General features: G+C 39.3%; 1 protein-coding gene across 1 annotated transcript; it reads left to right on the top strand.

Annotated features, from left to right (window-relative positions):
* The first annotated feature begins 170 nt into the window (after window positions 1-170).
* kifbp (kinesin family binding protein) lies at window positions 171-25,369 on the top strand. Its single transcript, XM_057837343.1, has 13 exons — window positions 171-872; window positions 2,158-2,256; window positions 2,316-2,395; window positions 2,476-2,534; window positions 7,257-7,381; window positions 7,533-7,626; window positions 11,858-11,970; window positions 12,054-12,203; window positions 13,645-13,719; window positions 14,053-14,215; window positions 14,291-14,465; window positions 19,470-19,655; window positions 23,801-25,369. Exons 1-13 carry the CDS (start codon window positions 417-419, stop codon window positions 23,937-23,939), a joined length of 1,914 nt encoding a protein of 637 aa, XP_057693326.1. The 5' UTR covers window positions 171-416; the 3' UTR covers window positions 23,940-25,369.
* Window positions 25,370-25,608: the final 239 nt, after the last annotated feature.

Here is a 25,608-nt window from a genome sequence, read left to right as displayed (position 1 = left end):
TTGTTTGGAATTCCAAAAAGGCGTGAAAAAAAGGATGACGTATCGTATAGTAAACAAAGCCTGCGTATAAAAACAGCGAGGCGAGCACATATATTTCAGCTATATAAAATTAGATGTCTGGTGCCCGCTGTTAGCCAAAGGAGACGTTCGTCATCTCTTGTCGGCCTTTTTACCTCGGAGCCAAACAAAAAATGAGTATTTTTGTGGCGATTTATCATTCAGTTTACGTCCGCTACAACAGAGCCCTCCATCGAAAACCCCCGACTCAAAATGGCTGTCAGTGACTTACTATGCCGACTCCGCCTTCGTACATCTATCCTTATATGTGAGCTTCATGAGTCCGCTGTTTATTTATTTCCACCAATAGGTGTCAGTGTTGTCACAATCACCTATCGCATCAAACGAAGAAAACAAACATGGCGTCCATCAGCAGTGAACAGTGGAACGAAATCTGCGAAAAATTTACCAACGCCCAAAACCTAACAGATGTCAAATCTCGAAACGACCCTAAAAATGACCCTTTTCGCTCCAAGTACAAGGCCAGAGACCTCCTCCGGGAGATACACTGCTCGCTGAAGAGTTTTGAGGTCGGTGACGGGGAGGAAGACGGCGGTGCGCAGGGCGGCGACCAGCGGTCTAGCGAGCAGCCGGTGGACGGTCAGCTGGAGGAAATGTTCGAGCGGGGCTTCGGCGGCGATTCGCCCACCGGGCAGAGGACCGCGAGGCTGGCGGCGGTGGAATATTACCTCGGTGTGAACCATGTGGACACGGAAGAGCTGTCGGCCGGCGAAGAGTGTTTAATGAACTGTATGAAATTATTGGAGAAATGCAGAGTGTCAACCGAGAATGTGTCGTTATTCATTCATGCCCGGGTAAATATTTCACCTTAAAATATGATTACTTATTTTTTTAAACTAATATTTAATGCAGGTTCCATGAAATTCCATTAATTTATTCAGTGCCGACCCTAACGCTCAATTAATTGGACGTCTTACACCGTCCATGGCACAGAAATATGATCATACACTGACAGCTCTCCCAGTTTATAGGGCACTCATTTAACCCACTGGCTGCCATTGACGGAGATAGACGTCCAATCCATTTTGACAAAGAGTGGCTGTCAGTGTCACAGCCAGTCCTCCCAGTTGAAATGAATTGGATAGCTGTCGTTGTAAGTGGAGTTTTTAATTAAGATTTTGCCAATTTGTCAATTTCTAAACATTTATTAAAAAATGTGTAAACAAATAATAATTTGAAAAAATTATAGTGGTGCAAAAAATATTTAGTCAGCTTCCAATTATGGAAGTTTTACCACTTGAGATACAGGGTGACGCAAAAAAATGGTAATAGCAAAAAAACTTCCAAAATTTTATTTACCGTATTGGCCCGAATATAAGACGGCCCTGATTATAAGACGACCCCCTTTTTTTTCAAGACTCAAGTTTGAAAAAAGACTTTTTGAACACCAAATTTTTATACAGAAAATAATTACAGTACATCTGAAACAAATGATTATAACAATATATTTGAGAGAAAAAGCATGTTATTTTGCCTCAGTCAAATCTTAATATCTGAGCATTTAAATATGTAAACTAAAGTGCAATCACAAATTTGTAAATGAATGGCTTCTGGTTTTTGAAATGTAAATAAACCAATCTTTTGTGATAAAACAACAAAATTGCAATAACTGCATTAACCTTCAAAGTGAAGTCGAACTGTAACTGTAGTCTTGAAACAAATCTGAATAAGGAAAAACATTGTAATAAAATAATGCAAACTGGTTAAACTTGAGAGTAGCTGAGATCTGTCATGACAGAACATCGCTTCAATGATATCTGGCGCCATCTAGCTTCGTGAATGGGTATGACGTCTAGACCGCGAATGTAAGACGACCCCCACTTTTTCAGTCTTATTTCAATGCAAAAAACACCGTCTCATTCGGGCCAATACGGTAAATTGCACACAAATTGGATTGGACATCTATCACCGTCATTGGCAGAGAAACATGATCCCTCAAACCCAGCCACCCTAGTTGAAATGGATTTGACGACTATCACTGTCAATGGCAGTGAATGAGTCGTTACATATAATAATTAATTCATGTAATAATGGTTCATGTCAATTAATCATGGGAACCCTGATTGTGTTTGATTTCAGAACCAGCTGGGCATCCTGTGGGCAGGTCGGGATGAGACTGAAATGGCACAAGGATTCTTAGAGACGGCTGAGGCCATCTACTTGCGCTACATGAAGGAGGTAAGATTACTTGTTAAATACCATGACGGCTATTTAGATGAATCATGAATCATGTGCAGGATGGAAGTCCCCCCACTGATTTGGTGGAGTATTTCACTACCAATGAAAAGATGTTGACACATCAAGAAAAGAACAAAAAGTAGGTCTTTATTTGTCCAGTTTTTCCATCTTTGCTCATTTCTTTCCTTCCAGTTTAATCAGCATCTCTTCTTTTACCAGGTTTGAGCTAGCCTATACACACACTATGTATTACCTTGCTCAGGTCTACCAAAACCTTGGTGAGTTCTTTCTCTTTCAAATGTCTAAAGAACTGAGTGTTTTTCATCCAGTACTTAACTAATTTTCGCATTATAGCGCGCTCCTGATGCCCAATCATGTATTTCTTTTCATCCTTCTATTGTGAATTGAGATTAGTTTGTCACGAGTAGACGTCCAATCTATTCGCTGCCAAACCTCACACTTCAAATGGACTGGACGTCAAGCACCATTAATAGCAGCCAATAAGCTGAAGCCACAGGATTCAAACGAAGGGGAAAAAGTAGCGTCTTATAGTCTGAAAATTATAGTACATTAGTGTAGTGCTGATGACAATATATAGCACCAAACAGATGTAAAACATTCTATCGACATTTTAAATCTTTATCGTCATGATCGCAACAAATAGACATGTTCCTGCAATGCCCATTTTGGCCCACAGATGGCGCACAAGTTGCTCTGACTTGCATACATTGATGGAATTCAGCTAGCCAATTGGCTCCCTATACCAACCGTACGTGAGTAATGCATGCAAGACAATTGAAAATAGCTACACAAATAATCCACACAGAACACAAACAACATTATTTGTCCCAATATCGACATTAATCATTATTAATGATATTATGTTAACTTAATATACATCAGTCTTAAAAGTATTAGTACTGTGGTCCAAACCTTTTTTGCACCAAGGACCGGTGCAATGTGGGCCTTTTTTTCATGGACCGGCAATGTGTGGCAGAAAATGACAGTAAATATAAAATAACACGTCGAGGCTATAAACGAATACTAAGTGCAGGAAAAATTTCACTCAACATACACTGAATCAACCTTTTTTTGACAGCGGCCTCTCCTAAAACTTGTCGGCAAATATCCGTTGTCACAAGCATAATTTGTTTATCTCCAATGTTGAAAGGTTTCTTAGCTTTAGCTATACGGTTCGTCATGAGGTATGATGCTCTAGGTGCATTTGCTTTTGTTGCCTCGTTTGCTAGCTTTTAGCGAAATATTATGCAGAATGGACTTGGTTGTAGGCTCCTCTTCTGGCTAAGCAGGTGGCCTTTTCCCCGTAAAAAAGATGTTCAAAGACGTCTCCGCCTGCAGCACATACCCAGCAGCAGCTAAAGTTACTGTTTACATTGACTGGTGCTGGCCTGCTATAGACCCTACTCACCAACGTCACAGAATGACGTGTCGCTGTATCCAGCCGCCATATTGTCCGTCATTGTTTATCCGTATTCTCAATGGTTTCAATTTGTCCTGCAATTTATAGTGCAATTCATGGAAGCCCCGGTGCTTTCAGACGCTGTAAACTCATTGGATGCGTTGCATAAAAGGCGTTATGTGGAAAAGCTTCAGTCTATCCATTCGCCAGATCCATATTTGATGCCTAAATCGATATTTTTCGACCCGCTGTCTTCGCCCTCTCTGCCTGACATCTGCTACCCTGATATCGACAACTATCTTGTCCTCACAAAATCAGCCTATTCTCACAAAAGTTTGAAAAACTTTAAGAGCAGCACTCGAAGCAACATTACCCCGTGTGACCCTTTACTTCCAATTTTCTAAAATGGCGACAATCAATAAAAAAAAAAGTTGACTGCGATGGCCGACGCTTCAAGGATAGGTGGATATTGGACGATTTCTTCAATAAAACACGCAACAACTGTGTCTGCCTCATTTGCAAAGAGACAGTCGCTGTTTTCAAAGAGTTCGATGTGACGCGATAATGATATTACCGAACAAGACACGCTGACATGTACGACAACATTACAGGGAAGATAGGCAGCGAGAAATTATAGCAACTTGAAGCTAGTTTAATTTCACAGCAGCAGTATTTCGCAAGAGCCCGAGTGTCGAAAGAGAACGCCACAAAGACGAGACTGCTGAAATTATGAATTAAAAAAAATAATAAAGCAAAGGTGACACACAGAAGGGCTTGCTAAAATTTGTTTAAATATATTGTTCTATGTAAATCAGCCAAGGTAGCCCCCCGCATTTTTACCACACCAAATCACACACCTGTTAAACTGATGATCCGTAGACGAGGCCAGCTTCTTTCACTTGGTACCAGCTAAATATTATTCAAAATGTAATGATGGTGGAAGAAATAAGCATCTTGAATTTGAAACTATGTTGTCGGCGATTAGCCTCGCAATGATCTTAATTGTGGTTGTCAGCCCAAAACCCTCTAAACATATATTAAATGCATCTTACCAGATATAAAATGACTACTACATAATCCGTGGTAATCGTTTGGAGCCCAGTTTTCTCGTCGAATTGCAGCAGTCCACCTCGCTCTTCTCTCCGGGTCTCTCGGAATACGGTAGAACTTCAAGTCTCTCCGTCTATCTTCTCTGTTATCGCAACCAACCGCCACACACGCCTTCACCATTTTGATTATTAATGTTAACGAGCAGAAAAACACACCATAATAGGAGGAATTTACGTAGCGGTAATGCATCAACACGATGAGTTGACGGACAATATGGCGCGGAGGCGTGGTTGTGACGTCATGTGAGTAGGGTCTATAGGTGTGCAAACACCCTATTAATTGCGGCCAACCACTAGATGGCGACCTATACAAATCTTTACTTTGATTAGTCTATAGCAGGGGTCGGCAACCTATGACACGCGTGTCAGCACTGGCACGCGAAGGGTTAACCAGTGACACGCGAGGGCATGGCAAAAAAAAAAAAAAATGTGTGTTATGTTTATTGTCGGTTGTATCTTTATCACTTGCTGAAGCGCCCCATCTTGTGGCCGTTGTATTTATTGGTTCCAAAACAGTAGAGGAAAAATGCAATTAGGAAGTTCTTCAAATGGGATTCAGTGTGTTACATGGCAGCTCCACTCTCACAACTTGAGTGGCATTTGTGTCCTTTAGAGCAACGTCTGTGAGTATTTTGTTGTCAAATTGAGAATTACACTCTTTATATTGTCTTTAGGTTGCATGTTTGAGGGGAAATGTGTTTGATATTTCTAATTAAGAACTACTGACTACAGGCTAATTGTGTTTGCATATATGGATGGCATTTGTTATTTGCAGCATTGTTGCTGATTGCATGTATTTTTTCATTTAGTTTCATGAAAAAGAAAAGACACACATAAAGGATTACTGAAAACATCCAGAGTGTGAACCTTTTCATGTTTAGCTGTTTGGATAGCGGAAGCGAGCCCATTTACAATGTGCCTTTTTACCGGAAATTAAGGCATTTTCAGTTGCGCGCCCTGTTATTTAGGGGCTTTACGGGACCGCCCCTCTCACCCACTCTGCCTGTGGCGTTATATGCGAGCAATAATGGATTTTGAGCACACCTCCAGCTCTTCCCCAATTTCTCGACTCCTGCGCTTGTCGGATTTTTTTTCTCTGCGCGTTTAATTCAGCCCACGCTACTAACATGTCACGAAGCCGACCAATCAGAGAGCTGGCGGAAGTACACTGTGTTACCAATTGCACTTTTTGGTAATTGCAACTCTGCACCGTAGGGTGTAGTGGACAGGCGATTAACGTGGCTTGTTGTCGTCGATTCGCCCGGTGCTTACTTCAGAGAGGTGGTGATGTGTATAAAAACACAGTGACACGTTGGATGGTATTTTGCTGGAGACTTTAATTAACAAAACTAAAACCAGCATGGGACACAGCCACTTTTCATGGCGCTCTTCGCACAACTCTCTCTCAACACCTTGCTCCCTGCCTCTCTTTTTCTTACGCTTAACTAGTAAGCTGGTCATACTGTAGGGGACAGCGGCCCCTTGGGGGTGCCGGTAACAACTGGTTGGCTGGTTACTTCCGTTTGCTCTGTGCATTATGCCTCGGGAGCGTTGTGTGTGTGTCGCACAACAAGTGTCAAACGCAACTACGAGATAAAACATGAAATTCATGGAAAACAGGGCCAGGGATCACATTAAGGTAGGCATCTTTTGTATTTGTTATATAAAATCTAAAATTGTGCATAGAATTCACTGTTAGTGAAAAAGACAGAGTAGTCGCCTGACTTTGAAGGTTAAAACAGCCCGCTCTGTACTGTGAGAGACCTGCACTGAGAATCACGCTCTTTTCTTGATGGGTTGTGTGTGTGTGATATGTTTACATAAGATGATGCTCAAGTTTTGATATTTTCTACAATATACTTTTATTTTTTAGTTATTTGATAAAGAAGAATTGTAGTTGCAAGATTTCAACGTATGTTCATGTTTTCTTTGGAGTAAAATTACAGCTCTGTAAAATTCGGATGTGCGTCATTAATCTTGGTGTGGCACACTGATTGATAAGAAAATTTGAAAGTGGCACGCCACACCAAAAAGGTTGCTGACCCCTGGTCTATAGAGTAGACAGAGATATTGATGTGTCAAGAGCCTTAGGCCAGATGGCAGTCGTTAATAAATTATTTATTTCGCTGCAACCGGTACCGGTCCGCGGCCCTGTGGTTGATGGACCTCTGTATTAGTAGACAATTAGATATATTTATATTTGACTGAAAATACTTATGCTTTTGAGCTGCTTCTATTTACACTGGATTGTTTTAGGTTGCAGCATTGCTTGACACATTAACCTTCTGTGGCAGGTCAGTTTAATGTCAATAATAAAATAAAGAGGGAAAAATGGTCATAAGTGTTTTATATTTTTTTCACCATTAAAAAAAAAAATTATCGTGGCATATCAATGTCGTGACATAAATATCGTGATAGATTTTTCCATATCGCACCACACTACATTAGTTTTTGCTATTGTTCCTTGACAGGTCAAACTGAGCGAGCTGCCACCTATTGCCACAGCACCCTGCAGAGACAGCTGCAGTTGAATCAGTTCAGTCCGATGGAGTGGGCTCTGAACGCTGCTACACTTTCACAGTATTACATAACAAAGGTGAGACTTGGATGACTGGAAATTGGCCAGTTTAAGTTGTTCATAATCATTCATGTTTTTTTTTGTTATGCGTATCATATTTTCTACAGTGCACGCATATTTGTGGGCTAGTCAGTACGAGTCACAAGGTTTTTGTGTGGTATTTCCTTAGGGGAGATACATGGAGGGCAGACACTGTCTTTCAGCAGCTACAGTCATATCTGGTTTAGCGGGAGAAGTTCCCTCAGAGGCTGCAGCTCAAGAGAGTGAGTGTTTCTGTTGACTATTTTCACCTAAATGTTCTCAGCCATTCCTCGGGTCATAATATATTTGCGGCACACAAGGTTTATTCAAACTCTATAAAGCACAGGTGTCAAACTCGCGGCCCGGGCACCAGATCCGGCGTGCTACATAACTTTTGTGTTATTCGCTAAATTGAATCATGTGCAAGGACTTCTTTTCTCACTAAAATTAAATGTAAATACAATTAATGTAGTTCTCTATGAAAGGTCGAGGACTACAGGACTACAAAAATTTATAACCTTTTTTTAAAATGCAAAAACATTGAAAGAGAACACGTAAAAATAAAAATGTGAATATGTACATTTTTTATCTTTTTTTTTTAAATTTTAAAATGTAAAGAAATATTAAAAAAGGAATACATACTATTTTCTCATTGTTTTAAAAGATATGAACGAACTTAAATAAAAATTAGAATATTTATTTTTCCCTTTTTTCTATTTAGAAAAGTAAATCATTTCAAACCAAGTTTTTCCCATTTTTCTTTTACTCAGAAATGTTGAGATAAAAAAAATACACATTTAAAAAAATTAATTATGCGCTATATTTTAAAATTTTATTGATAATGATTAACATATAGAGAATTGTTACCACTTTCCCCCTTCTTGTTTCGTAAATAAAAATGTACATAAATTAAAAAAGTGAAAAATAAAATATTTGCTCTTAACTCTTTCAGTGCCATTGAGAATGACAAACATTCAATCATGCTGCTCTTTTCTTCCATTTCACATATTAAAACTTAATTAATTTTAGAAATTAGATTCAAACCGTTTTTTTTTTTTTTTTTTTTTTTTTTAACATACAGTGCTGGCCAAAAGTATTGGCACCTCTGCAATTCTGTCAGATAATGCTTTATTTCTCCCAGAAAATGATTGCGATTACAAATGCTTTTGTAGTAATATCTTCATTTATTTTGCTTCCAATGAAAAAACACAAAAGAGAATGAATTTTTTTAATTTTTTAAAAATCATTATCATTTTACACAAAACTACAAAAATGGGCCGGACAAAAGTATTGGCACCCTCAGCCTAATACTTGGTAGCACAACCTTGAGACAAAATAACTGCGAACAGCCACTTCCGGTATCCATCCATGAGTTTCTTACAATGCTCTGCTGGAACTTTAGACTATTCTTCTTTGGCCAACCGCTCCGGGTCTCTGAGATTTGAAGGGTGCCCTTCCCAAACTGCCATTTTCAGATCTCTCTACAGGTGTTCTATTGGAGTCAGGTCTGGACTCATTGCTGGCCACTTTAGAAGTCTCCAGTGCTTTCTATCAAACCATTTTCTAGTGCTTTTTGAAGTGGGTTTTGGGTCATTGTCCTGCTGGAAGACCCATGACCTCTGAGGGAGACCCAGCTTTCTCACACTGGGCCCTACATTATGCTGCAAAATTTGTTGGTAGTCTTCAGACTTCATAATGGCATGCACACAGTCAAGCAGTCCAGTGCCAGAGGTAGCAAAGCAACCCCAAAACATCAGGAACCTCCGCCATGTTTGACTGTGGGGACAGTGTTCTTTTCTTTGAAGGCGTCATTTTTTCCCTGTAAACTCTTATGTTGATTAGGCCTGAACGATATTGGAAAAAACTATTGTTGCGATTTTTTTTAGGTTTGCAATATATTGCGATATTATATTGCGATATTAAAAAAAAAAAAGATCTATCTTTTTTAAAGAAATTTTCACTAAATGACTTGAATAGCTGTTTGGAAATACTTTACATAACACACCGTGACCACAGTGTATTCATATAATACCGTTTAATTTGTGAATGATGAAGATTTCTGTATGAAGGTATCCAGGAAGTCATGTCTGCACAAAATAGATCATTTATTGAATACAATATTTTACACTTCAACAGCAGCAAATAAATTAAATGATAAATAAAAGAGCAGGTGCATTAGTCCCCTAAGTTTTTGACAAAATATAACAATAAATAAAAACTTCTGTAAAATAACAACAAAGTTGTCAACATATTTGAACAAAAATATTAAATATGACAAATAAAAAAGTTGTTCACAAACTATAACAATAAATAAAAACCTCAGTAAAACAACAAAGTTGTCAACATATTTGAACAAAAATATTAAATATGACAAAAGAGTTCACAAACTATAACAATACATAAAAACCTCAGTTAAACAACAAAGTTGTCAACATATTTGAACTTAAATATTAAATCTGACTAATAAAAGTGCAAGTGCATTAGTCCCCTGAGTTGTTTACACAAAATATAACAATATAAAACTGCAAAACGGCAACAAAGTTGTAAAAATATTTCAACAAAAATATTAAGTATCAAAACTCTATGTGCAGCTGTACTATATATAGTTATTTGAAAAATACGGTTTACAATAAATTTAAATATAAAAGAAACAAACTCAATTGAACTTGTAAATAATTGAACTGAATAACTGCAAATAACTGTGATGAATAACAGAACCATTTTAACTCCCAAATTTCCTGCCTTCCTGATAGCTGTCACATGAATAAAAAGAAAAGACATTCCTTCAGCTGTGTTATGTATTTGTCTGCATATCGTCCACCTTCCTTGCTCAGCAATTCTCAACTGGGTCTCATAGGTTTTTGGCCAAGACTATTAGTTTATCCACTATAGCAGGCTTGAGACAAGAACGTTGGCATTTAACAATGTTCCCACCTGTGCTAAAAAGCCTCTGATGGGGAGCTCGTAGCAGGAATGCATAGATACCTGCGTTTTAAATGGTCCCACATGTTTGACAGATTACTTCTTGTTGAGGCAACCATGGCGAGGCACTGTCGACAGGGCTGTTTTTTGTCCCTTATAGTCTTGTTCTTGCCAAAATACTTCCAAAACTCCTTTTGGATACAGTCTTCCTTGCTCCTCCAACGTGTTGATTGCTTGCTTTCACTTTGAGAACGGGCCCTCCTCCCTCCGCTCTGCTGTTCGGCCCCTCCTCCCTCCACTCCGCTGTTGCAGGGGGAGGGGGAGGAGCCGATGACTTGCTGGAGAGAAAGAGAAGCTGTGCGCTTTTTTTCCCCTCTCCTTCCTCAAAACAAACGTTTGTGGATTAAAAAAAATGAAATTAAAAAACTATCGCACGTCCTTGCGATGGGACTATTGCACATGCGCACATCGCGATGGCGATGTTTAAACGATATATCGTTCAGGCCTAATGTTGATGCCTTTTTCCATAAAGCTCTACTTTTGTCTCATCTGACCAGAGAACATTTTTCCAAAATGTTTTTGGCTTTCTCATGTAAGTTTTGGAAAACTCCAGCCTGGCTTTTTTATGTCTCTAGGTCAGAAGGTGGGTCTTCCTGGGTATCCTACCATAGAGTCCGTTTTCATTCAGATGCAGACGGAAAGTACAGGCTGACACTGTTGTACCCTCGGACCGCAGGACAGCTTGAACTTGTTGGGTGTTAGTTGAGGTTCTTTATCCACCATCCGCACAATCTTTCGTTGAAATCTCTCGTCAATTTTTCTTTTCCGTCCACATCTAGGGAGGTTAGCCACAGTGCCATAGGCTTTACACTTATTGATGACACTGTGCACTGTGGACACAGGAACATTCGGGTCTTTGGAGATGGACTTGTAGCCTTGAGATTGCCCATGCTTCCTCATAATTTTGCTTCTCAAGTCCTCAGACAGTTCTTTGGTCTTCTTTGTTTTGCGGTACACACAAGGAGACAAGACAGAGGTTGAGTCAACTTTAATCCATTTTAACTGGCTGCAAGTGTGATTGAGTTATTGCCACCACCTGTTATATGCCACAGGTAAGTAACAGGTACTTTTAATTACACAAATTAGAAGAGCATCACATGATTTTTCAAAGGGTGCCAATACTTTTGTCCGCCCCACTTTTGGAGTTTTGTGTAAAATGTTAATGATTTTTTTTTTTTTTTTTTTTCAATTCTCTTTTGTGTTTTTTCATTGCAAGCAAAATAAATGAATATATTACTACCAAAGCATTTATAATTGCAATCATTTTCTGGTAGAAATTTAGCATTATCTGACAGAATTGCAGGGGTGCCCATACTTTTGGCCAGCAGTGTATACAACACTTTTTCCTAGTTATCCATGAGTGACGTGGTTAATCTATGTATTTATTTGTTGTTAAAAAAATCAAATCCTGTAACAAAACTATCATCAACATGTACAATTGCATTCATTTTCAATTTAAATAGATCTAAAAGTCTGTTCCTGCTCTTTCAGGTGAGATCGAGAGCGAGCGACGGGATCAGCTGAGGCAGAAGCGAGCTGAGATTGCGAGATGCTGGATTAAGTACTGTCTCATCCTCCTCGAGGATGCCAAAAAAGCGCTCGAGGTCTTGTTCTTTCATGACACCGGGGAAAACCATGACAACTTTTTCTGTTGTGCACTCACCCGTCATTTTGTGTGTGGTTGCAGGATAACATTGGGGAGCTGGATACTGATCTTCAAGAAGAGTTAAAGAGGAAGAGGAGGCTTGAGTTGGAGGAAGAAGAAAAGGGCAGAAAGAGCGCTCTACTGTTTGGGTCTGAGGATACATTTGACTCCATTGCAAGTCTGGAGGAGAAGGTCAGCATGCATGTACCAATCAGGGGTCGCGTTAACCGAATATTTTCCGTCATTGACCGTTTTTTTAAAACGGTGACGGAAAAAACTGAAGTCCATTCGTCATTTTGACAGGTTGCAATTCACACCCCAGACCACAGGATGGCGAGTGAGCATATTAATAAGCTATTGTCTCTCTTGATGCATGACGTCGCTGGCCTTACTCGGAAAAATGTCCGAACTAGCATTCAGGTGTAGCAAACACGGAAACGTTAGGAAGCTTTGGAGAGCATTGTCTAAGGCTACGTTCATTCTACAGGTCTTAATGCACGAATCCAATTTTTTTGTGTTTTTCCGACTCGAGTCAGGCATTAACTTGATGGTCTGAACGGGACAAGTCGCATAGAAGTGGACCATTTCAATTCCGATCTGGGTTATTTTTTTATGTGGTTCAAATCCGATCTGGGCCACATTTTTCCAGACTGTTGCGGCGGTCTGTACCGTCCAGTGTCCCAAATCCGATTTCAGTTGTGCGTTATTAGCGCCTAGGTTGCAGTGAACACGGCTTTTGGGGAAGGGCCGGGCTTGACAACAGTCATAAAAAAATAAAAATGGGTTGAGGATAAGCATGAGAATGATCGATTTTCTCTCTGCTCTATGTGAGCTATATTTCAACATTTCCTACACAGCCGAGAGTCGGGAGAGGGGTCCGGCTGCAGCCCGTCTTGGAGAGTCAGGGCAAACTGCCCGTATGTGAAGTGTGTGACATGCACGGACAGTGCGTGCATGCTATCGATCCATATAAACTGTGAATATAAGCCTAAACAGGGATTATTTATGTCTGTTATTTGTGTCCGCCTTTTGAAAAGCAAAATATGATAGCCCTGGAATGACGGATGACTTGTCATTTGTTTTGATGCTTCTGCGCACCGGCGCGTGTCGGACTGCAAATTTGAGCGCATGCGTAATACTTGAATGGTCTCAATGGACAAAGGCAGTCTGAACGGGCACGCCCAAAAAACGGATATGACAAAAAAAATCGGATTTGTGCATTAAGACCTGTAGTATGAACGTAGCCTAATTGAATGAGCAGGGACAAACAGCTTGGAGTCAGAAGTACGTGCGCTATTCTCATACCTGAACGCACCCAGAGTCTTGGATGACAAATCAACAGAGCAGAGAGTAGACACAACATGGCTGGTAGTTTCTTCAATTTATTCAGAGTTGAGTAAGTAACGCACCACTTTTGACCAACACTGCTATTGAATATGTCATTATTATCATTTTAAAAATTTAATTGACGGGTAAAAATAGATTATGACCGGATTTTTATGACCCTGTCAGTCAAAATGACAGACAACGAAAAAGTCTAGCGCAACCTCTGGTACCAATCCATAATGGCCAGCATTTTAGAAACAAAATTCATGCTGAAAAGAATCTTGATTTGCTCATATGATATATACAGGTAAGCTGCTTGCTTCCGCTGGACTTTACCGAGGCCAGGAATGTTTTTCTGGTGGGACAGAACTATGTCACACAGGTAATGGAAAACCAACATGCACTACACTCACCTACTTAAAATTGAACTGGATTACATGTAGAGCAAGGGTGCAATGTATAATGTCTTCATGACTTCATATTGATTGATAGCCAGGCCTTCTTTTTTTTTACTGGGGCAGCACTGTCAGCGGTCACCTGAAATTTCAGTGGCGCAATTCGTAAATTTAAAGGTGCACTATGTAAATAGACTCACCAAGTAAATATTCACATTTCGAATCATTTTCACTATTTTACTGATGAGTATTTTGCTTCACTTAGTTCAGTCTGCCATTGGCTGTAATAAACAATTCAAATCTCAATTCTTCCTTCTAAGGCAAAGGAGTACTTCCTGATGGACGGCTATGTGACTGATCACATTGAAATCCTGCAAGATCACAGCGCCCTCTTCAGGATTTTGGCCTTCTTTGAAGAGGACATCGAGCGACGCTGCAAAATGCACAAACGACGCGTCGACATGTTGGAGACTATCTGTCTCGGTAGTATTTTTGCCTTGAATTTGCTGCACTTTTCTTTCAACCAATCCATATAGATGTATGCTTGCTTCTCTGCAGAGCTGAACTCCCAGTACTACCTCATGATCCGCAGACAGTTGATGTATGAGCTGGCTGACACATACAATGAAATGATGGACCTGAAACTGACACTGGCAAACAGACAAGCTGACACACAGTCTCTGGATAATCACACCATTAAGAAATTCAACAGCCTCTGCTCTGCCGCCACTAAGTGAGTGAACATTATGTTTTTGGCTCTGATCCCACTCTGAAATAATTGTGCTAACTTAAGTTTTAAGTAAGCATAATTCAACATTTTTCAAGTTTTTGTCAGTTACTGTTATTTTGGTTATTCATAATTCATCAATTTAACACCATAACTTGATAAAATGAGTTGGGGCAAAACTTAGATTTCTGGGAAAGCAGAACTTTTAATGTCAAATTATGCTTACTTGCTCGAGTTATGCTACCTTGAACTCTTAAGTTGTGCTATCTTGAAATGTGAATTGAACTCGTCACCATCTGCGAACGGTTTTCCATGCTTTATTATCTCTTTGGTTGCAACAAAACTTGCAGCAATAGTGGAGGTTGGAGAAGCAATCCACTTCTTAAATCTGTTTTTATGCTCCTCTAATTTCTCCAGAAGTAATGCAGTCGCACTTACTGGGTACTCGGCTGCAATAGTAGTATGCCTTCCCTGGAAATGTCTTTCCACATTACTCTTTTTGTGATTGGACAACTTCTCGTTACAGAGCAAACATTGAGAAAATCCTTCCGCATTGGCAATGAATGCAATTGATTTGGCCCAAGAAACGTTGAATTCTCTGCTCTCCTCAGTTATTTTTCTCTTTTCCCCTTTGGTATCCATGGGCCATCACATAGCCGCCACAGTTTGTTTACAACAGCCGTGCTGCTGATAGAAATGTGTGTCGCAGGCTATGACACAAATCTTTGTTGACAGAAATGTTGAAATGTAATATTTATTCTACACATTTTTAATTCTGCACATTTTTACAGCATTGGAAAACGTTGAGAATGTTTGTGTCATGTTTGTCCTCTTACCGAAACCATATTAAAACAACAAAAATATTTCCCTTCCCCATCTTTTTCCATTTTCAAACATTTTTTAAAAACCAGGGAACCACTAGGGCTACGCTAAAGAGCCACATACGGCTCTAAAGACACCTGTTGCTGACCTCCGCTCTAGGCAGTATACGGATCGATCCTCAGAGCCGGATTTTTATTTTTTGTCTATGGGCTGATTATTACATTAACTCATGCACTCCCAGCCATTTTCACTGGAGCAAGGCCCTTGGCTCCAGGCCGGTTTACTGGATTTTGACTGATTTTGCAAGGCCCACAGAAAATTCTGTTCTATTGCTATATAAACATGGAACCCACCAAAAGAAAGATTAGACTCTCTTCTTTCAGCAGGAAAAAAAAAGTAAGTTCACATCTCTTTCCATTCTTTAGAAATCAGCATTAGATAATAGCTTAGTTTGAGCAATTTTCCAATTTCGGATGAAAAAAAAAACGGAGAAAATGAGCTTTTTGTAAATGCATACATTTCAAACATAACTTTGACTTTAACACAGCTATTTGCAAAGTAACAATTTATTCACACATACCTAACTGAGAGATGACGCTTGGTGGCCGCGACAGCGGTTAAACTTTTCCCTAATTGCCGACTGTCTCGTAAAGATGGATTTTTTTTTTAGTCTTTCTTTTTTGGTGACCACTGCCTCGTTCGCCTGGGGAACTTGAGTTCCTGGGGGTGAACTGGTTTGGCCGTGCGCGTTTCTGTGCAGGACGCTCGAGGGTGTGGGGGACCTGAGCGGCAAGCCTGCGGAGCAGGCTTTGCTAGGCGAGCAGTACGGTCACAACAACGCTATACTGGTTGAATCTGGTTGGGAGGTCTTACCAAATGCGCTACTGCCCTCCAGTGGCCAGTTTTGTTGTTTAAAATGGGTTTTGAGCTTTGTGCATTCAATCTAAGATATATGGAAACCTAGATGCGTTATAAATACGTTTTTGGGAGCAAATGAGTTAATTGCGGCATTAAAATTTATACTCCTCCATTATTTGTTGAGGCATCATGAGTAAATTTGGTAATTATAGTCAAGAGATGTACATGCATCAATCCTCAGAGGCAATTTTTTTATTTTATATTTCTATGCTGATTAATTAATTGGATTTAAAATAGTTTTTCCTGTTATTTGTTGGCAAAGCAGAATGAAATTTGGCAGGTATATTCTAAGGCTGTCTCAGGGCTTATTAATTACATTAATTAACTTAATTTTTGAGTGATTGTTGTCTGTAGTTTTTTATTTAGCCAGTAGAAGGCGCTGGGCAGGCGTGGTACATTTTGAACTTCTTTAATGGCGTACCGCAAGCAACATGTCACAAGCCACCGTTTGTCCCTAATAGGAAATGAATGGAAATCGTGTACGAAGGAGATTTTACAGAGCTAAACCTACCAATTCTCTCCGAAAATGATGTGCCTGGTGCCAAATTCACCGGCAAAGATGTGGAAGAACATAAAAATGTTCAGTTAAAGAGATGGCTTGAGTGTCGAAGGCTGAAAAAGACGAAAAAAACGAGCCGACCTAAGCATAGCTTTAGCTTTTTTGTCGACGCGACTGACAATGACATTCTCCTGTTTTAACAACTCCATCAGCCCTGTCTTTCTTATATATCCTCTGGTTGTCCTATGTCTCTTACCGTTCTTGGAGGTAATTTAGTTAGCTTTGTGTAGCGATCGCAAATGCTACTCAGTGACAGCCAACGAACACTTTTAATTTTTTCATTGATAACACATCTTAATCTATAATTTATTTACACTTCCCCCTTACTAAAGTTGTTTTTTTCATATATATAACAGAAACGGTAACAGTGGCAGTCAGATACCATTGTAATTCTTTTCAGGTCATTCATTGTCAGACAGAAGCAGTACAACACAACGTTACGCTAAAAAAAAAGTTAAAAATATAAAAATGGCTTACCTTTTTGTCCTCTGAAAGACCATGCCAACCCAACATAATGTTTGCTGCATATGAAATGTGAATGGATTCACCGAGCTGGTGTTAAAGTCTGCGCAAGTTAATTCGCTCTTCACATTTTTTCCTCCCGAGTTTTTGGTTTCCGGAAACGTATGAAGAAAACATCTTTCATGTGTCGTAATGTCTAGAGTCGTTTCTACAAGTTCCAAAAAAGCAATGCGTGATCGGCATGTTCGTTTTTGAAAGATTACCGGAGAATAGTAGCACAAATTACGTTGTGTCTATGCGAGGGCGGGTCTATAATGTCCCACTTCGGCTTTACTTCCGCTTTATGATGCGACGTCACGGTCTAAAAATAGCCTGCGTGCGGTACGCCATTCCATAAGATATGGAATCCTTCATAAAAATCACAGATGAGCAGCATTTTGGTCCGCTGCATGATTGTAGATACCCCAGGAGACATGAATGAAGCCAGTGTATAAACACTTGCAATATATGCTAGTGGCGTGATTAATGAACACTTGTAGTAAATGTATTTAAAAAAAGTAAACTAGCAAAGTTGTGTTTCATCAAAAATATGCAAGATTGTGTTTGAAAATGTAGTACACCCGCATCTCATATTATTGAATGAACAAAGTCTCTCAAAACACTTGACCATGGGTGTACAGGCACTGCTACACTTGGTAACTCACACCTTTAATATACCAGGCACGTTGACAACGCGTCAACGCAATGCTGACGCTCGCCCCCTAATTTCCACAGGAAGCAGAGCATATGTGGAGCGGCTCGATCGGTTCAAGTGAGGATTGCAAGATCGCGCAAAAGTAGCGGGTATTTAAAGATAACAATACAAAATACATTTGCCTTTCAGACCCTGTGTATTGGTCAGCTTTCTTTCTGGAAGAAAGAAGAAAAAAAAAGTTCTGTGCTGAAAAGGAAAACGATTGCAATAACAAAGATTTTAACATGTATTTTACAAATGAAATGCCTCAATCATTTTTTTCTTATTAAGTTTTTAAAAGGCTATATTGACGAATTTTCTCAAGTTAAAGTGCGGCTGGTGTATTACATCCTTTAGTGTTGTTAAATAATTGAAAACTTGTGGCAGTAGATGCAAGGGCTGCAGCTGTCGAATATTTTAGTAATTGAGTATTCTACTGAAAATTCCATCAAATAATCGAGTAATTGGATAAAACATATTTTTTAAGGTCAAGAGCGAAGAGAGAACATATACATGAGAAAACAAGACATTTCACCTAATTTTGAACCATTTATAAACAATCAATGTCTTCATTTTAGATGTACATTGTTGAAAGCAACCAACGATTGCAATCTCTGATGTGGCTAGAAAAAAACCCCCAACAAATTCACTGCTTTCACTCAAACGTAAGATTTTCTTTAAAAAAAAAAAAAATTCTTATTTCATACCTAAAAATGTCATTACGCTTGATAACACACACATCACTTAAAAGTTAGCTTTTTTCCCCACGTGTTTCAATTGAATTTACATTTGTGTCAAGCTATTTTTAAGTTCTAGTTAAGTTTTAAGTTAGTCTAAATTATTGGTCCTCATAGGATTTTGATTTTGCAGTGTTCAAAATAAATGTATGATACCTGCCGTATTGGAGCACATTAGGCACCAGTGCTACTTGATGTTTTATCCATCAATGAGTCACTACCGAGTTAAAATTGACAGTTAGCTTCATTATGTTTTTACAGATTAAATAAAGCCTGTATGAAAGCCCCTCATCAACAGTAGTCATAATTAATAGAAACGTAGCCCTCTGCAGAGCTAGCGTTATGTTGGCAAGATCCAGGAACGTTAATCTTATATTTATCAGCGCTACGTTAACTTAATTTTACCTTGTCTCGGGCATTGGTCCTACGCTCTCAGAGGCCCCTGTCATCAGTGCGCTGTGCCGTATTAAAAGTAGTCCGGGCAAAATGTCATGCTTAGAGCTGGCAAAATTAAACGATTCCTCCAGGCGGATAAAATTCCTCGATCAATTTTTTATATTGAGTTACTTGAATTATTCGAGTAATCGTTTCAGCTCTAATTGAGACTTAGCGTCCGCAAAGTGGCAATGTCACCATGAAACGCCACCATGACGCACCAGGCCACTGAGCAAAATGGGATGAATGAAAACGTTTGCCGAGAACAAGAACACATTAAGCTTGTTGGCTAATAAAAATTTAGAAATAAGTCGCTCCGTTGACTTTGAACGTGCCCTCTCCAGGTACTACCAGATGTTCCTGGACTCTCTGCGCTCTCCTGATGGGAAGTTTCCGACGCACCTGGAGGAGGAGGTGCTCAGGCCGGCCCTGGTGGCCCGTTTCAGAGTGGCCCGACTGCACAGCCGACTGATTTCATCTCTCCCACATACGCAGCTGGACAACCTCAACAACTCGCTGGAAAACTACAAGTAAGTCGATTCCCAGTTCAATCCGGATTCCCAAATACTTGGTGAACACCACAAATACAATAAAAGCTGAATGTAATAATGTGGAAGTGAGGGAGAAATATTATGATTTGATATTTCAGGGTGTCAAAAAAATATGAAAAAAAGTTGGGGCTGGTAGCAAAAAGAGGCTAAAAAAGTTAATTGCGTGTATAACATAAGCCTATCGCAATATGCAACTATCGCAATATGCAATAGGTCAATTTATCGCACGTTAAATAAAGATTAGGGCGGCAATTAGGCCTGTCGCGACAACAAATTTTAGTGTGCGATAATTCTTCTCATAAATTATTGCGATATGCGATATTATTGCGCCCCCCCCCAATTTTTTATAACCAATTTACAATAACACAGTGCGAATACAGTATATATTAATAGATCAAGTCCACCCATTTGAACGCGATAAATATTTACTCTTAAATTCAAAAATACTTTTTAAGAAATCACAATTAAAAACAATAGACCATGCCTCTTAAGTAATAAACAACAATATTGACACCGCACAGAAACAGAATAAATAAAATGTATAAAAAAATAATAAAAAAATAAATTTAAAAAAAATTGCACTTAATAACATAAGCATTTAGGCAAATGAAAACTTTTCCCGTCATAGCTTCTGCAATGGTGTTCCATAGGGATGCAACGATACAGTTAAGTCATGCTTCGGTACGATTTTTGATTCGGGGGACACGATTTTCGATCCGATTCAATACATTTAAAGCTTTGTAAAAAAAAAAAAAAAAAAAAAACTATTATATTTTTTGTTTCTTTTTTTTTTTTTTTTTTTTTTTTTTTTTTTTTTGCTAACGAGCGAAAATTAAATTGCCATCATATAAACATGCATTTTATTGCATAATATTTATGTGCTTCTTACTGATCTGAAAAAATTTTGTATAAAAGTGCTGAGAACAATCTTTACTGTTTGTAAAATGAGGCAGGGCACACTGTTGATTGCTACAGCTCTCTTAGCAGCTAGGTTTACTACATGAGCAAGACATCCTGTTTGTGGTCCGAATCAATCTGTGTCACGTACTGAATTAACAGTATTTGCAACATTATCTATAGTCACTGGTATGGATTTATTTGGCCTTCTTAACTTCCATTCAGTCATGATAGTTTAGAATTCATCAATGTAGTATATGGACTACATGTCCCATAATCACTCTGGGCTCACGTAGCCAATGGCATGGGACGTTGCACATCTAGTTTGCCATTTCATGATATCTAGTGTGTGCGCGCATTAAAAAAGTTAGCAAACGCCGCTGAAGTCACGTCTGCTCATTACTACACAACACCAGCATATGACAATTGACCAAACAGGACGAGTTTGAAGCACAGCGCTCTTAATTTCATTCATCTGTTCGTTGTCAAAGCGTGGTTGTCCGTAGCAGCCAAGTCGGTAACAATGTTTTGGCGGACTTCGTTGTAAATATCCGGCGTTGTGCCGAAAAATAGCCGCCCCGTGTGAAATGTCACTCATGACGGGAGCGCCCACCCGTCAACAACACCGGCGCGCCATAGATGGTCCACAGTCACTCCGGAGCACTGACGCGGCCGGTATATGTTGAAGAGTAGGATATAATGGGAACGATTGGCTCCGGCACTAGTTTTTGCCAGACCTGGAACGAAGATGCATTTTGCGCAGTTGGTAACGAGGAATCCGAACTTTTAACAGCACGTCTGCCGCACGTGCACGCGAGGCGATAAATCACAGCGGAAAAATTACCGCCTTCATTTTTATTCATCAAATGGAATTATTGCATATTGCGACAGGCTTAGCGGCAATTTAACTGGCTGTGGTTTATCGCCGCTTGCGTGTGTGCTGTGCACACAACGCACACGTGCGTGTTGATTGCATATGAGACTCCAGTTCCTTTCACAGATGTTTATTGGTCATCAACACGCCGTAGAATTGAAGTTCAGACATACAACCTAAGGACAGACATTTATACTAAACATTGTAATATGTTAGCATTGCTACATTGAGGCTAATGGAAAAAGACAATGTACTAATTACTTTAGCCTTCTATAAAACATTGGCATTGTCTTCTCCTAAATGCAAAATTGTGGTTATAAGGTGACAATTCAAACATGAAAATTTGCTGTTTAACAGCATTTGCAAACAATGCGAACAAATCTGACATGACATGCATGAGAAAAATAGTGGAAAAGTTTACGGTTAGCGGCTTAGCAAACATACTTCCAGTGAGCATCTCAAAATAAAAGCATGTCATGTTCAATTTCTGAAGTTAATCTCACATACTTCAGGTTCTACTCAAGAATAGCTTTGAAAGAACACCCATGTTGAAAAATCTGATTGGCAATGAATAATTTGGCACGGAATTTGCTAATGTGTACTTTGCAGGACAAAATGACAGTCATTTTGGATCAAACAAACACTTTTGATAGCTCGAACTGGCAGAACATAAATGGCGTTGGGTTTCTCACCTATTTCATATTCTGCACTTAGTGTTTCACAAAAGTGAGTACATCCCTCGCATTTCTGCAGATATTTAAGTATATCTTTTCATGGGACAACACTGACAAAATGACACTTTGACACAATGAAGTAGTCTGTGTGCAGCTTAGATAATAGAATTAGTTTATTTTCCCCTCAAAATAACTCAAAATATAGCCATTAATATCTAAACCCCTGGCAACAAAAGTGAGTACACCCCTTAGAAACTACGTACATCCCTAAATGTCCAAATTGATTACTGCTTGTCATTTTCCCTCCAAAATGTCATGTGACTCGTTACAGGAGTGCTGTCAGCATTGCTGCAGAGATTGAAGAGGTGGGGGGGTCAGCCTGTTAGTGCTCAGACCATACGCCGCACTCTACTTCAAATTGGTGTGCATGGCTGTCACCCCAGGAGGAAGCCTCTTCTGAAGACTGTACACAAGAAAGCCCGCCCGTCTCATCAGACCATAGGACATGGTTCCAGTAATCAACATGCTTTGTTGACATGTCTTGCAGGATTTCTTGTGTACCGTCTTCAGAGCAGGCTTCCTCCTGGGCTGACAGCCATGCACACCAATTTGATGTAGAGTGCGGCGTATGGTATGAGCACTATGAGGCTGACCCCCCACCTCTTCAATCTGTGCAGCAATGCTGACAGCACTCCTGTAACGAGTATCATGACATTTTGAAGGGAAAATGACGAGCAGCACTCAATTTGGACATTTTGGGATGTACTGAGTTTCGAAGGGGCGCGTGACGCGAGGCAGCTTGACGCGCCTATTCGCGCGTATACATTGACTTTCTATGGGAACCCGACGCGCTACAAGCAAATGACGCGGCCGGTGTGAATGTAGCTTAAGGGTCAAGGCTGAAAAATGCCCGTGATCTTTGGGCCCTTAAACGGCACAGCAACAAAAGCAAGAAAATCACAGAATGTGCTCAGCAATACTTCCAGAAACCATTGTTGGTTAACACAAACCACTGTGTCATATGCCGTTGCCATCTTAAACCCAGAAGTGCAGGGGTCATTTAAAGTGGACTTTGTTAAAGTGGAAAACTGTTCTGTAGTCAAATGAATCATGATTCCAATTTCTCTGTGGGAAAACTGGGATCCCATGTCATCTGGACCAAAGAGGGCAAGAACAACACAAGTTGTTATCAGTGCTCAGTTCAGAAGTCTGCATCTGTATGGAGTTTCATCAGTGCCTGTGGCATGGGCAGCTTTGCACATCTGGAACAGCACTTGTATTCAGAAAAGTCAGGTTCTAGAACAAAATAGGCTGCATTTGCATTTTTCAACGATGCCAGACGACACGCAACGTTCATTACATGATTGAAAAGATCCGGGTGTTGATGTGTCAGCATGGAGTCCAGACATTTGGCGCATCAGGAGGAAGGTGCGATAAAGAGCTTTTTGAGATTTGTTGACACCTCGGAATTAAAACAATATTTTCTCTTCAAAATTATGTAGTCTTCCTTTAAACTGTATATCTTCTGCATCTATGTTGTATTCTGAATTAAATATTATCATTTGGCACTTCCACTCTAATGCATCCGTTTTTTATTCACAATTTGTAGTGTACCATTTTTTTGGGGTATCAGTTGTATAGTAACACAAATGCTTATAAATTCTATGCCTGTCGTCCAGATACGTAGTGGAGTACTGCGAGGCCCATCCCGAGGCCGCTGCGGCCGTGGAGTCGGAATTGGAGTTGAGTAAGGAGATGGTGGGCCTGCTTCCTCTCAAAATCAACCGCCTCAAAGCCAGGATGGCTGCTAACAACTGAATTCTGCCCATTTGAAATTTAACATTCTTTGGTAATGCCGTGTGTGCATGCTATGTGCAGTCTGCTGTATGGTCACGTTCAAAGAATACACATTCCCTTCAATACAACCTTGTACAGATGTACATTTAAAGGAGACGTATGGTATAATGAAAAGCAGACTTTTCAACATATTGTTTTTTTCCTTTGATGAATAATACCAATGATTAACTTTTGCAATTCACAGTGCGGTTTAACAATATACGTTAAAGCTATGTTTAATGTATAGAATGTTATTTAAGTCATCTTTTGTTTTCATGGTGGTCACGGGGTATTAACTCATTCACTGCCAATGACGGCGATAGACGTCAAATATATTTATACTGGGATGGCTTGCAGTGGCATTGAATGAACATGCTTCATGACCATAAACGGCGATAATCCTCCAATGGATTGGACGTCTATCGCCGTCGATGGCAGCCAATGAATTTAACCCTTAATGCCTGAATTCACATATAGCAGATATACATAAAGCATTGGAGGAATACATAAGTACATAAAAATAGTATTAATGTAAAATACTAAATATATAAAATTAAAAAATGCTGCTAAAAACGAGGAAACTTAAAAAAAAAAAAAAACAATCCTTAGAAGATGAGAAATATAAGTAAATATAGAACATTACAAATAAAGAAAATATCTTTATTTTTAAATTTAGCTTTTCAACAATTTCATTTTTCCCAAAAAATATTTAAAATACACTTTAAATTTTCTCTTTTTTTCATACCTTTTTTTTAAAAGTCGTTTTTCTCATTTTTTGGGTATATTTTTCAATGTATTTTTCTATATTTGTGTGTGTGTATATATATTTTTGATTATTTTATTTTTTTTCATGGACTTACGTATGTATTCCCATAATGCTTATAATGTATATTTGTCAAATGTAAATTCAGGCATTAAGGGGTTAATGGTGGAAAAGCCTTCCTGTATGAAAATGAAGAGACCCACCACGAGTGCCACAAGATGCCCAAAGGATTTTGTCTTCATCTCTTCCAAATAACCTGGAATACTGTGAGGGTCTTAGCATAGCTGCGCAGTCACACCAGTCTATAACGGTCGTTCGTTAGGTTGTTTCTCTGTTTTCCTAGTTCTGTCTTGTAAATGGTAATATACCAAAGTGAGTATGTGATAAATGTAAAAACCATTTATTTAAAGCCGTTACGCTTCATCTGTCCCTGTCAATGGCAGCCAATGCGTTTTTTATGCACCCTTCCCAATACACTTTGAATTAAAAGTGCATTAGTAGTGTATGTCCTCGGTCATGCGTGAAGCAATGTAAAATGTAAAAGCCTTCATGCATTTTGCCTTTTCAAACATAACGTAATCACCCCTATCTTAATAGTCATGCCAATGTATATAATGTATGCAATAATAATAAATAATAAATGCAGTTATCACGCACAGTAAAGTGTCTTTATTGTTGTAGATCTACATGCATTTTCTTATATTTGTAGTAGTCTTGAAAGTTGATTGCAAAAGAGTCCATGTGACCGCAAGGCCTTTCACCGAGTTCAAGCTACTTCCTCCTTGAGATGGATGTGATTTTTTTTTTTTTTTTAAATTCATTCATTGACAATGATATTTAGTGTAGTTTGTCAGGAGTAGATGTCCCATCCATTTGAACTGGGAGGTC

The sequence above is a fragment of the Corythoichthys intestinalis genome, chromosome 1, assembly GCF_030265065.1.
Source record: "Corythoichthys intestinalis isolate RoL2023-P3 chromosome 1, ASM3026506v1, whole genome shotgun sequence".
Taxonomy (NCBI): Eukaryota; Metazoa; Chordata; class Actinopteri; order Syngnathiformes; family Syngnathidae; genus Corythoichthys; species Corythoichthys intestinalis.
This window is presented reverse-complemented; position numbering and strand designations above follow the sequence as displayed.

What these genes read in the sequence shown, in the direction of transcription:
- kifbp (XM_057837343.1), top strand. Translation starts at nt 417, where the DNA reads ATGGCGTCCATCAGCAGTGAACAGTGGAACGAAATCTGCGAAAAATTT. An exon ending in CGTTATTCATTCATGCCCGG is followed by an intron (nt 873 to 2,157) that starts GTAAATATTTCA and finishes GTTTGATTTCAG; the next exon opens with AACCAGCTGGGCATCCTGTG. An exon ending in CTCTGCTCTGCCGCCACTAA is followed by an intron (nt 14,466 to 19,469) that starts GTGAGTGAACAT and finishes TGCCCTCTCCAG; the next exon opens with GTACTACCAGATGTTCCTGG.